The sequence below is a fragment of the Brassica napus genome, chromosome C9 (assembly GCF_020379485.1).
Source record: "Brassica napus cultivar Da-Ae chromosome C9, Da-Ae, whole genome shotgun sequence".
Classification (NCBI taxonomy): Eukaryota; Viridiplantae; Streptophyta; class Magnoliopsida; order Brassicales; family Brassicaceae; genus Brassica; species Brassica napus.
In genome coordinates, this window is record NC_063452.1 from 8,247,419 (window position 1) to 8,261,508 (window position 14,090).

General features: G+C 33.2%; 1 protein-coding gene and 1 pseudogene across 1 annotated transcript; both read left to right on the top strand.

Moving 5' to 3' along the window:
* Positions 1-4,165: 4,165 nt before the first annotated feature.
* On the top strand, positions 4,166-5,120 carry LOC106351488 (iron-sulfur assembly protein IscA-like 1, mitochondrial). Its single transcript, XM_013791284.3, has 3 exons — positions 4,166-4,447; positions 4,602-4,731; positions 4,801-5,120. The coding sequence occupies exons 1-3, from the start codon at positions 4,252-4,254 to the stop codon at positions 4,901-4,903; spliced, it is 429 nt and encodes a 142-aa protein (XP_013646738.1). The 5' UTR covers positions 4,166-4,251; the 3' UTR covers positions 4,904-5,120.
* Positions 5,121-10,611: 5,491 nt separating this feature from the next.
* On the top strand, positions 10,612-13,422 carry LOC106351489 (annotated as a pseudogene).
* The last annotated feature ends 668 nt before the right edge of the window (positions 13,423-14,090 follow it).

A 14,090-nucleotide genomic window follows, 5' to 3' on the forward strand; every position in this document is an offset into this window, starting at 1 on the left:
TATTGGATATCAAAACCCGAACGGGTAATATCCGAACCCGAATGGATATCCGAAGATAACCGAACATATGAATACTTGACTCTATATTTCTAGTTTACTTCTCTAATTTTATTCAAAATATTTATATTTGATGTTGCACATGGCTCAAAATCAGATAATATACATATATATAATTATGAACAAAATCATATGCTACTCACTTAAAATACATATCAAGCTCTTGTTTCTTACATTAACAAAAGTTGTATCCAAAATTTTACAATAACAATTAAATTAGTGTCTTTCTATTTTTAAAATTTTATCTTCAAACCTATTAATAGTTTATTCTATTAAAAATTAGAATACCAATTAAATAAAAGTATATATTTTGAATACAAAAAATTTAAACAATGAATAATTTAACTTTTTTCCTTAATAATCTAAATATCCGAACCCGACCCAAGATAGCTGAACCCGAACTTAAAATACTTGAATCCGATCCGCAATGTAGAAATACCTGAATGGGTTCTATACCTCTATATTGAAATATCCAATCCGAACCCCCAAACGCATATATTATTAATAAGAAATTTATGATCTATTATATGTGTTACAAATCCTATTTCATATGTTCATTTTCAAGTTAGATTCAACAAAGTATATAGAAATTAACATATCAGTAGAACCTCTATAAATTAATACTCAATAAATTAATAATTTCTATAAATTAATAAATTTTGTTCATCCCAACTTGTGCCGGTTCAAACTTTGACACAAATCGATAAAATAATAAGATAATAATTTTAGAGTTTTTTTATGTAAATATATGGTCTCATTAAAATTATAAATTAATAATTATATATATACATATTTTATATAAACAAAAACATATTATTATATTATTATTTTTTATATTCACAATGAAATTATCTTTATATTTTCTTAACACTTAATATATTTTTGATGAGATTTAGTAATAATATATCTAAAACCACATTTAAGTTCTATGCAATATTATAAAATTAATATAAGTGTCAAATTTCAATAAATAACAATTAATGTCTATACACTAAAATCAATTATTTTTCTTATCTTAGAATAAATATATCTTAAAATAAAAAATCTAAATAAGAAATTTTATGTAAATTAATATATGTATAAATTAATAAAATTTTAAAATTCTAATATTATTAATTTATAGAGATTTTACTGTGTATATATATAGAGAATGCCCTAACAAGGTCATAATAATTTTTGCCTAATGTGACAGAACTTTATTGACTAAACCTTTTCCGATGATGAAAATAACTAAGAACATATATGATAAATAAAAATATGCAATTTAATCAAGTGGTAATGGTCTAGCGATTTTTGTTGCAGGAGAAATTGCTCTGTATGTGTAAGTTCAGAGATCAATTTTCTTCAAATGTGAAATTATCTAGCTACTCACATTTGACTAGTCCATATGATAACTTGTTTTACACCTATTAAAAAAAACACGATGAATTGACTATTTGATAGCAATATTCATCTTTGGGAGATTAATCGGGTGATAAATGTCCATATCACTTTTTATATTAATCGGGTGATAAAAAACGATGCAAGTAGTAGTTTGTAAATTATATCATCCAAAAGAATTAATTAATTTTACAAGGTGGTAGGGGGTAAATACACTGACAAAGACAGTTGTTATCTTTGAATACGAAACTACAATATTCAAGATTAGACAGAACTAGCATTCCCACAATAATAAACGCAATAATCAAGATTGCGTTTACTACATTTTTCCCTTGTAAACACAACTAACATTCGCACTCAATTCGTTAGGTTACGATATCAAAGATTGGACGTTCATAAGAAAAGAGGAAAAAAGTTACCACTTAACAAGCGTACAAATTGGTTTCCTCTTCCTCATCCTATAAAAGTACGGGCAAATGTTTTTTTTGGAAAAATCGCATTTTAAACACTCAGAGTATCAATTTCTATCATTTTAAACACCGAAGTTTTTTTGACTAACACTTTAAACTTTCAAAGCGACATTTTTATCATAATAAACCTCCAACGACGTTTTCCAGTCCATAGGTGATCAGTACTGTTTATTTTACAGGTTAAAATGATGACGTGTCAATTTTTTTTCTTAAAAATAAAAAATAAAATAAAAATACAGAAACATTCATATAAAATTGGAAAAAATTATAAAAAATTCAAAAAACAGAAAAATTAAAATTTCAAACTTTAAAATAAATAAAAATATTAAAAATTCAAAAAAATCAAAAATAAGATCTAAAATTAAAATGTCAAATTTAAAAACGAAAATAAAATTTTTAAAATTCTAAAAATTCTAAAATAAGATCAAAAATAATTTGAAAAATAATAATTTGAAAATTTTCTTTATTTATTTGTATTTATATATTTAGAGCATAAGAGTCTTTTGCATCTTTAATAAAATATTTTTGGTCATTTTCTTTCTTAGAAAATCTTTTTGGGACAAAACTCAATATAATCTATTTGAGAGAACTATTAGCCCTGCGTGTGGTCACCATCAATTAACATGGGGTGAAATTGCCCCCCTCCCCCGAGATGCTTTTTGCGAAGTGTACTTAGGCGCTAGTCGGACTATATAAGGTGTTTGGATATTCGGATTATCAAAAAAAAAAATTTGATGGTAGCAAGTTTTGATATATTGTTTTTTATGGCGGCAAGTTTTGATATCATCATAAGTAACAGTCACTTTAATTGGATGAAATTTTAAAATAAATATATTTTTTTTGGTTAAATATTTACAATTTTTTTTACAATTTTAATTTTAAAGTTTGAAGTTTTAATTTTAGATCTTATTTTTGAATTTAAAAAAAAAATTAAAAAATTTCTTTTTTAAATTTGACATTTTAATTTTAGATTTTATTTTTGAATTTTTAGAATTTTAATATTTTATTTTTATTTTTAAGTTTGAAAATTTAATTTTTATGTTTTTTGAATTTTTAGATTTTTTAAAACTTATGTTTTGAATTTTTTTACAATTTTTTTACAATTTTTCCCAGTTTTATTCGATTTTTTCTGTATTTTTTTGTATTTTTATTTTTTATTTAAAAAAAAAAAGAAACCGACACATCATCATTTTGACCTGTAAAATGAACACTACCGGTCGTCTATGAACAGGAAAACATATTTGGAGATTTATTATGATAAAAATGTCACTTTGAATGTTTAAATTGCTAGTCAAAAAACTCTCGTGTTTAAAGTGTTAGTAAGTTACACTCTCAATGTTTAAAATACAATTTTCCCGTTTTTTTTTATAGTTATGAAGTGTATTGTACAACGTGAAAAGGACTGTAGCTTGTTCCCTTCGATTTGAAAGCAATTTACAAGTGGCTTTAGACGTTCACCAAACGCCGTTAATTTCTAAAAGCTCTATAAGAACAGCGATATGCTTTTCAACAACATGCAATTTGTTTAAGAAACCATGTTGCAATTAAGGTCAAACAAATAATAATAAAATATCAAACCATATCTAATCAAAACTTAATGCTTGACCGGGTCACAACATGTGCAACAATCCTTGCAACTCAACCTGCATCAACATCTTAAACATTCACGAATCAAAATCACCGTAGCTAGTTATCAAACTTTTTCATCTCAAATTTTCCATTAACAGATTCCATCTTGATCTATCTTTCAAATTTAAGCAATACAGATCAACCTTACAACCTCAAAGTCAAAACGGATCGAACCTTATTCTCTACACTGAGAACCTGGCTCTGTTTGGGTATTCGATCTAGTTTCTTCTTGATTGTTTTTAGGTTCAATCTTAGCTTGATTGAGCTGATCTCAATTTAGCAAGTGAAAGAACTCAAGAAAACAATTATACGCATAAGAGATTTGTTCATCCGGACTTTGTTTCTTACTGTTCGGGGAGAGATCAAAACTCTCAAACCTTGATTATTGATTGATGTGATACCTTATTGCTTCCAGACTTGAAATGAATGTATTCGGTTAACCAAAAAAATAGACCATTTTTCTTCCGGTAAAACTACACGACACTAGCCTTTACATATTTATTTGAGATTATAGAGCCGACATTCTGCCCCTTAAGACCAAACCAAACTACCCGAATAAAATCGAACCGATTATTTAATTTGGTTTCAATTTTCCAGTAACCGACCGTACTGAAATCCAAATTACCCAAATCGAACCGAAGCTACCCGGATGTCCCAAAAACCGGACTCGTCTATATTCTTCTAACGAAAGTCTCCGAGAATTCGATTCGATTCGATGAAGGCTTCTCGAGTCTTGGCGGCGAGGGTTGGACCGGCGATAAGGAAGCAAGTGTTAACCATAACGGACGAAGCTGCCTCTAGGGTTCATCATCTCTTGCTCCAGAGGCAAAAACCTTTCCTCCGATTGGGCGTTAAAGCAAGAGGCTGCAACGGTTTATCATACACTCTCAATTACGCACACACAAACCATTGTCTTGATTTTTTAGTGGACAAGGCCACGTTGCCTCCAATGGGATGTTTCTTGTTTACTTGAATACATAGTTTGAGCTTATTTGGTTTATAGATGCTTGCCTCTTGCTATGTTGATCATCACATGTTGTTTATAGACTCTGATCCCCGCGAGAGTATTGTTATCAGATGAGAAAGGGATATTCGATGAGCTGGTGGAGGAGAAAGGTGTGAGGATCCTTGTGGAACCCAAGGCTTTAATGCATGTGATTGGAACAAAGATGGATTTCATAGATGATAAACTAAGGTTTGCAAACTCTTGTCACATTTAACTGTAACAATATTTTTTTTAATATTTCTGTTTGTTTAATTGCAGATCAGAGTTTGTGTTCATCAATCCGAACTCGCAAGGTCAATGCGGGTGTGGTGAATCTTTCATGACGACATCTACTTCCTCGAGTGCTAAACAGAGTGGATAGTGTTGGCTGCTGCACTATCATATACTATTATCACATTGTTACTATATAATCAGAGTCGTTGATTGGAAACAAGTCTGGTCGCTGCTCATAGATATTCCTGAAGCTTGTGATTTGTGGAGATCAATTAATGTATTCTTTAGAACACAAAGTTATAATAAAATGTTGGATTATGTAAAAAGTAACTGAACGTAGAATCAGGAATTTCGCTATATTGATCGATCTGTGGGTGGGTTATGGGATCAAAACCCCTTCGTCTCAAAAAGCTGCCTCTTCATAGTTGATATTTGTTCCAGTGAAGGAAGTTTAAGGCAGGTTTTGGTTGAAGTTACTTTTAACGTTCAGACAAAAGCGTTACTAAACACAAAGAGTGGAAACCTGTAATATATTTTGGATGCAGTGCGAATAGCTTAATTTGTTTTTGCAACGTATAATGATATGGTGTGGATTTTAGAGAAAATGTTTTAGAGATTTAGAAAGCTGTTGAATGGAGTAAATGGAGATACTAATACCAAAGATGAGATTCTAAAGACAAACTTCAAGGAAAAAAAGCTGCATAGACAAGCTCATGCCTGTTGATTTAAGACAATACTTGAATTACTCAAAAAGTAAGAAAAATCAAACAAGTTGCAGGAACCAACATAATAATAACAAGATAAAAGAAATATTGCATTGTATCACAAGCTAACAACACCACTCCTTAATCGTTGAAGCTGAGTAACAGAACCAGGTCTCTTCTTCCTCCACCACCAGAAAGCCTCAACAGAAGCTACACTCACCACGACCGCCACAACGACCACCGGAAAAAGGGCCACCGACATTAAGACTACTAGGACCATATCCACGACCACGAACAAAAGGACCAAACGGGCTGTTAGTAGTGGTGGTCGCCTTTTTAGTATTTGCTTTATAATTTCTCTGGACAGGCTCTTCTTCATCATCAGAAGAAAATGATTCATCTACAGACATGTTGTCTGCCTCGGCCGCCTTCACAGTGCCAGTTTTCATCGAGGCAGCAACTAATTCGTTATTATTTAAACTAACCGATGAGATCAACATATCCACTTTTTCTTCGATCTCCCGAAGACGACAGTCCACCTTCTCTTCGATCTTCTGAAGACGATGATCCACCTTTTCTTCCATCTTCTCTAGACGATCAACCAATCCTTTCAACATCTCTATCACATCAGGTGTTTTTTTCTCGGTTATGTCTATCTTATGTTTCTCCAAACCATCTCTCGGCTCTCTGTTCACTTCATTTAGATGCGCCGTGGCCTTGATCGCATTCGAAGCTGCTCCAGACGGGGTGGCGGATTCTTTGTCCATTGAGAATATGAGAAGAGCGAATCTATAGGTTACAGAGCCAAAGCGGAGATCGGCAAAAGACCTAGACGAAACTGGTATTATAAAGAGTCTTATATTGAGGTAGCGTGCATCGTAAGTCCTAATGTATTTTGGTTTTTAACTTTTATTGATGTAGCGTGCATCCTAAGTCCTAATGTATTTTGGTTTTTAATGCAGCGTGCATCTTAAGTCCTATTGTATTTTTTTGTTTTACTTTGTTGTTTTTTCTTATTTACCTTTTTCGATTCTTGATGATTATATTGGTATTTTCCTTTATTATATTACAAACCAAAATTTATTTTATCTATCTTATTAAAGTAGAAGTACTTTAAACCATTCTGTTTGGTAACATATGTAGCAGTTAAAAAAAAATATAGTGTTGTTTGAAAACATAGATAGCAGTAAGTTAGAAAATAAATGGGCTTATGCTATTAAAAAAATTGGAAGTCCATTATATTATATTAAAAAGTAAAGGGTTTATGTTACTTGATATACATATTCAAATCAAAATAATAATTTAAAATTGATTTATATCAAAAATTCATTCAAAAATTCAAAAATTGATTTTTACTAACATATTTTCCAATAACCATTATAAAAATGTTTTCAATATATATAAGAAAAATACAATATAAAGCCTAATTTCAAACACCAACTTAAATTATGATTTTTATATTTCACATTGAAATTTAAAAATATAATATATGTGATTATTTATATGATTGTACGTATAAAATATTATTAATTATAAGATTACTTATTTGATGGTACGTATAAAATATAATTAATTATAGGATATATAATAGTGATTAGAAGTGGGCGTTCGAGTTCGTTTTCAGGTCTGTTTGGGATTTCGTGTTCGGTTCAGATCTTTGAGGATTCGGTTCGGATTTGGATAACCAATTTAAATTAATTTAAAAAAATTAAAATTTATTATATTTTTTAAATTTTAAAAAATCTATAAACAATAGTATATATTACATATAAATTTGAATAACATATGTCAGAGTACCTAACTTAACATATAAACTGTTTTGGTTTAAATATTTGGATAGATAATTAATAATTATTTAAGTATTTTGGAGTTTTGAGTATATTTTACCTATTTTAGATATTTACGTTGATTATTTGTATATATTTTCAAGTATTTAAACGAACTTAAAAGTATCATATATATTCTGGATGTTTTTATATATATTAAATCTAAAAATAATTAATATATATAAGTATATAAATCTATTTTGGATACCCAAAATACTTCGGTTCAGATCGGATTAGGTTTCAGTTCTTCAAATACCAAAATTCTGAATGATTCGGATATTTAATCAATTTCAGTTCTGATTTGGTATTACTTATTGGGTTCGGTTCGGTTCTTCGAATTCGAGTTTTTTGTCCAACCCTTAATAGTGACATAAAAAACAAAATCTAGTTCCATTTTAAATTCCCACTAGGTTAAATTTTATAATTTAGGATATAAAAAGGTAAATAATTTTTATGGAAAATTATGTCTTGAAATATGGAAACTTCAATATGCTGAAATATGGAAAGTTCTCCATTTATTAGAAGTTTTCCATTTTATCTAGAGGTATGAGGAAAACCATGCTTGGAAAATCTTCCAAGCAGGAGAAGAAAGTAGATGTCCTTCTCTAAGAAAAATGAATGATTTCTTGGATTAATTATTTCCAATAGTTTTTCTCTTATCTTTCGATTTCATGAGTGAAGTCGGGAGATTACATGTGCACTATGGTCGACTAGAGTCATACATTTTCAGCAAGTGTAGTATGAAAAGGATGTCATTTCTTGGAACTTTTTTGGGTTATCCTGGCCTGGACCGTGTGGAAACTCAAAATTAAATATCTCACTATGCGAAGGTGGAAGCGATTGTCGTACTTTATGTTGTTCTGGCCAGAGCCGCTATGAATTTTAGCATATTCGTTCCTGGGATGGTCAAAAGATCGTCAAAGAGCCCCTGAAAGTTGGCGAAGCTTCCGGTTTTCCCATGTTTTGGCGGTGTGTAGTTAATATTTCTGACGCTTGGAACCCTGAGCTGTTATTTCTTACTATTCCTGACCAATATGTTTTTGTCATTGTCTACAGTTGTTTCCCACCCGGTGTCGTCTGAAGGGGAGACATCAGTGATGGAGGCATTAAGCCTTCCAAGTAGGTGGAGATGAGTATCTTTTTTGGTGAGTCCGGAGGCTCTGCTTCGCAACCGTATATGGGGTGAGTTTTCTTTTCCTAAGGTTGGTCACCTCCTTTCATATTATCTATCTTATCTGTTGACAGGGAGTAAGCTCTAAATTCCCGTAGAGGCTGTTTATGATGAGTACCAGAGGATATGAACCAAGATCGGCACTCTCCTTGGTCTCCTGTCTTCTTCACTGGACCCTTTTCTTGGCTTCTCTCAAATTATATCTATCTCTTTGTTCTCACCGACACTTTCTTCTAGCTTTTCTCACCTCTTTCGTTCTTCTCTGATCATAGCAGTTATATTTTCATTTAAGAAAATATCAATAAAGTAAGGTCAATCTTCTTTCTTTTCCTTAGAAGTAGTTGAGAGAATAAGATCAGCATTTACCTATACGAAAAAGTTAGGTCCTTTAATGTAAACTTTTTATATTTCTTCATATTTTATAGTTCTATTTGGGCCAATCTATCCGGCGTACGGCCGGCGCGTGAGCGTCCGTGCCGTCGCCGGAATCCTTATTCTTGTTCAAAGAGGTTGCTTTTAACCTCTTCTTCGTCGCGCCTCACCGATTTGCTTTGTCGGAGCTCTGGATTGGAATCATCACTCATCGGTGGTCTCCTCGCGTGGAGGGAAGACGCGGTCGCGTGGTGGCTAACGGCGTGAGAAGAGAGGCTTGCATGTGTCAGTGGTTTGTTTCTCCGGGAGGTGGAGGCTTCTTCAGCTTCGCCGCCGCCGGTTCTAGTTCCCGGGAAGGGGAGGCTTTCTCTGCTCCGTCTTCGCCGGTTTTGGCTCCGGAGGGTAGGGGCTCACATAGCCCTACGCTGTCGGTTTAGGTCCCTTATCTTTTAGGGTTTTGGTTTTATCCTGGTTTTATTATGATTCGGTTGGTTGTGGGTCGTCGGAGGAGAGGAAAGTTCTCCGGCGGAAAGAGTGGCGATGCATGCGACGTCTCTTCTTGAGGGTCTGTGGTGAACGGTGTTGGAGGAGATCTCGCCGCGGCGATTGATTACCTCCGGTTTTTAGAGACCCAAAGATGGGATGGTCGGAAGAAGATTGTCGGAGCTTTTGAGTTCCGGGGTGGTCGGAAGATGGGATGTTTGGATCTCCGACGAAAACGCGAAGCGGTGGTGACGTGGTGTCCTCGCAACACGTGTATCCTCGACGGCGAGGATGGCAACACGTGTCCAAGCAGCAGAGATGCTGGGATGCGAGGCGGCGAAGTCAATCGCGTGAAGGGTTAGGGTTTTCTTCAAGTTGGGCCGGAATGTGTGGCCCAGTTGAGAAGCGTGTTTGCCCCTTTGTTTCTATTGGGCTTTTGTTTGTTTTTTTATTTGTATTGGGCTTGGCCCATTTTTAATATTAAAAACCTTTCGACGGAAAAAAAAAATTTGGGCCAATCTATCTAGTTTTATCAGCCGTGTCAGAAGCAGATACAAAAGCTGATGGCACATGGCAGCAAAACTATCAATTTTATTTTGACCTAAAGACAGATGATTTAGGTGATACTATGCTGTCTGTTAATGCTCATCGTGTATCTTCTTTAAACCCAATTTGCTTATTTTATTATCTTAAAATGTCTTCGAATATTCAAGTGTCTCTCTCTTGATTTTGTGTTTGTTTGTATCTGATAGTAGTTGCAGCATAAGTTTTTTGACTTTTATGAGGGTGATCGGTAGTTGCTATAGGTGATGTCCACAACCCTATTTATTTCTAAAGCACCAAATTCAGAGCAATCAAGCTTTAATTTTTTTTTTGAAACCACAGCTCTTAAAATAACCTATAGCTGTACAAGTGTTCTGAAGAGCCAAATATCCAAAGCAATTTTTAGTGCTTTCCATAAAATTTTACAGCAATAAAATCTAAAAACACAGCAAAAAGTTTACAGATTTTTTTCTACAGCAAAAATTTTAAAACTACAGCCATTACCAATCAAACCCTAAATCTCTCTTACTTCCCTACAAAAATAGTATTCTTAAAGAACAACTGTAAGCCGGGACAGAATAGCCTAGTGGTAAAACACTAGAGTGAACTGGATCCCAAGGCACACGGGTTCGACTCTTCCGGGATTCCAGAGAGCGTCCAGTGAACAAAAAAAAAAAAAAAAAGAACAACTGTAAAGTCTTGATTTATATTTGTTTATATTATAGCGAATAAGCCATTAATTCCTCTGTAATTCGCATTTCGTATTTAGTTCTTTGCACATAGGAAGAAAAGGAAAATCGCAGTGGAGAAAAACAAAAATGTGGATAATGTGAATTTGAAGCAGAGGAATATTGTTTTGGTTGGAATTAAAATTGATGAAAGTGACAAAGAGATATTGCAATGGACACTTGAAGAAGTTGCAGAACATGGAGATTGTGTTGTTGTTGTTCATGTTTGTTCAACTTCTTCTCTTCCTTGTTAGTTAGTTATTTATAGTTACTCTTTAGTCTTAACTAAGTTTTATGGAACTTGGATGATATGATTCAGGTCGTGCCTTGAAAAACAAGTCATCATTGGATGGGTACTTAGAACTTTACAGTGAATTCTACTCAACAAAGAAGGTAGCTTCACATCTTTTTACGGGTTTATTTCGAGTAAAGACAAGATTTTGACAATTGGGTAACAGAGAATATTTGGGGTTTGAGAACAGATTGAGCTCAAAGGAGAAGTTTTGAAGGGAAACTCAGTACAAGGGGTTTTAGTTGAAGAGACAAAGAGATACAACGCTATGTCCACTATTGTTGGAGTTAAACATCAAAGAAAGTTAGGGTGAGAACTAAACATAGGGAGAAAAGTTTACATATAAAAATTGATATTCTCTTACTAATTTTATATATGTTTTATAAGTCTTAAAGTAGCTAAAGGCTGCGCAAAAGAGCTTCCGCCAACAACTGATGTTTTTGGCCATCTACAGAGGAAATATATTCTTTTACCAACCACCTCTTGGTTCGTTGGTTCTATTTACATCATTCTTTAAACTGGTTGACAGAAATGGTTTTTGTTCTTCTTGCAGCTCAAAATACAAGTCCAACACCAAGTTCTGAGCTTTATGATGGGACTCTCAGACAAAGACATCGAACTGAAAACCGAAGAATCGACAATTAAAAGCCGAGTTCTCGAGATAACAAGCCAAGAGAAGAGGAGGGTTTCGGGTAGATCGCTTTCTCTTCCACATGTAGATGTAATGGACCAGAAACCAGGTTGGCCGTTGCTAAGAACAACCACTTTAGCTACTCCTGTGGTTCAACATCAGACTCGAAAAGTATCAGTTGTCAACTGGGTCATGAGCTTGCCTGAACGGTTTCCAAATCTGACTTCTCAACAAAGCTTTTGCGATTCACAACTTAAAGACATACTAAAGGAAATAAACAAATGGTTTAGCTATGATGTTCTTAAGACAGCAACATCTGATTTCTCTTCAGGTACTATCTTACACCTCTGTTATTTTTTCTCTTCTCTAAGTCACTTTATGTGCATCTGATTCTTGTTTTTTCTTTTATTACAGAGAATCTAATCGGAAAAGGAGGATGTAACGAAGTCTACAAAGGGGTTCTTGAAGATGGGAAAGAAGTTGCGGTGAAAATCTTGAAATCATCTGGTAAAGAAGCAGTGAATGATTTTGTTCAAGAAGTGAAAATAATCTCTTCTTTGAGTCACCAAAACATCTCTCCTCTGGTCGGTATCTGCGTTTGGTATAACGACCTAATCTCGGTTTACAATCTCTCATCCAGAGGAAGTTTAGAGGAAGCCCTTCAGGGTTAGCACAATACTACTCCACTCTTTAAACCATCTTTGACACAACATATATTAAGCATGGCTATTTAATTTCTGAAGGTAAGCATGTATTGGGATGGGAAGAGAGATTCCAGATAGCTATTGGATTAGGGAAAGCTCTTGATTATCTTCATAACCAATGTTCTAATCCTGTGATCCACAGAGATGTTAAATCTTCCAATGTTCTCCTCTCAGATGAGTTTGAACCTCAGGTATTTGAGAACTAGTGACTCAGAACTCGTAAAATATATTAACAAACTCATAACCATTTAAGACCTTTCTTGTGAGAAAAGCTTTCGGATTTCGGGCTTTCGATGTGGGGTTCAAACTCTTGTGGATACACAATACAAAGGGACGTGGTGGGGACGTTTGGATACCTAGCTCCTGAGTACTTCATGTATGGAAAAGTCAGCGATAAAGTCGATGTTTATGCCTTTGGTGTAGTTTTGCTTGAACTCATATCAGGAAGAACTACTATTTCGTCTGATAGCCCAAGAGGACAAGAGAGTTTGGTCATGTGGGTAAGTGTTGGTTTTTTGGTTACTTGTAGCACAAGAAACCTACATTGAAACATAAAAAGAGATTACTTGGGTTGCAGGCAATACCGATGATTGAAAAAGGCGATGCAAAAGAGCTCTTGGATCCGAACATTCCAGGGAGTTTAGATGAGGCACGGTTTCAGAAAACGGTTCTTGCTGCTAGATGTTGCCTTACAAGAGCAGCTACTCACCGTCCCAATATCAGAGAGGTTATAACTGATTTCAAGTGTTGGATCCTCTGCTCTAGCAATGAATTGCACCAAGATCTAACCATTTGGTCTAATTTTTATTTACATTTCTGCAGATACTCAAGCTGCTAAGAGGAGAAGATGAGGTAGAGAAATGGGTGAAGAAAGTGGAAGAAGATGAGGACAGTTTCGATGACGATGAGGTTTACCCAAACTCGAACAAAGATTTACACTTGAGCCTCGCGATGCTGGGCATCGAGGATATTGACTCGGTTTCAGTCGGCAGCATGGAGAGAAGTAACCGTAGCATATTTTCTTCCTCTTCCTCGCAGGAGCTTCAGTCTTAATTAGGGAGTGTGCTTAGTGTCTCGAGTTTTCTCAGAGATATCAAGCTGGATATAAGTACTCTGACTTGGCTTTTGCTACTACCATTGCGGAAAAGAAATGTTTTTTCTTAAGAAAAATCATTGAAACTATAAATAAAAATATACTCAACCAGTTACAAAATAGATTATAAATATAATTAGTTATACAATTTTTGATAAATTCAAAAATTACCCGAAATATAACAATATCTTATAAATTAAAATATCAAAAATTCATTAAAACATCTTATATTTCACAAATTAGATATATTAATAGTTCTAAAAGAGGATGTGTTCTACAATTCTTGTATATTACGAAATCTCTATAAAATTATTTGAGATCTTAGTCTCTTACGTGTCGTATTCATGTTAATTACCACAATAATCAGTTACATTAGATATTTTTAAGAATTAAAATTATGTAATTGTCACTATTAACATTGCTATTTTAGTTTTTATAAATAACTTTTATTTTATTTTTCTAAATATATATATATATATATATATATATATATATATATATAAAAGAAAATATTTCCAAAATGATCTGGCGTGTTTTTTTTTTTTTTTTTTAAAGTCAGCAATATATAAGTACTTGATTAGTAAACATTAGTTTACATATAATTACTTTTAAACTTTGTTGTAGTTTCTTCTATCCTTAGTATGAAACAACATATATCAAGTTATATAAATTTTTATAATATATATTTAAAATTAAGAAAAATAATCAAACTAAATGGAAAGAACAAAACTATTCACATTTTAGCCTAAATATATAAGAAAAACAGTTATAATTTAGAAAAAATTGTT

Coding starts and splice junctions, on each gene's coding strand:
- LOC106351488 (XM_013791284.3), top strand. CDS start 4,252: ATGAAGGCTTCTCGAGTCTTGGCGGCGAGGGTTGGACCGGCGATAAGG. Junction 4,448..4,601: donor TTACGCACACACAAACCATT/GTCTTGATTTTT, acceptor TCCCCGCGAGAG/TATTGTTATCAGATGAGAAA. Junction 4,732..4,800: donor TTCATAGATGATAAACTAAG/GTTTGCAAACTC, acceptor GTTTAATTGCAG/ATCAGAGTTTGTGTTCATCA.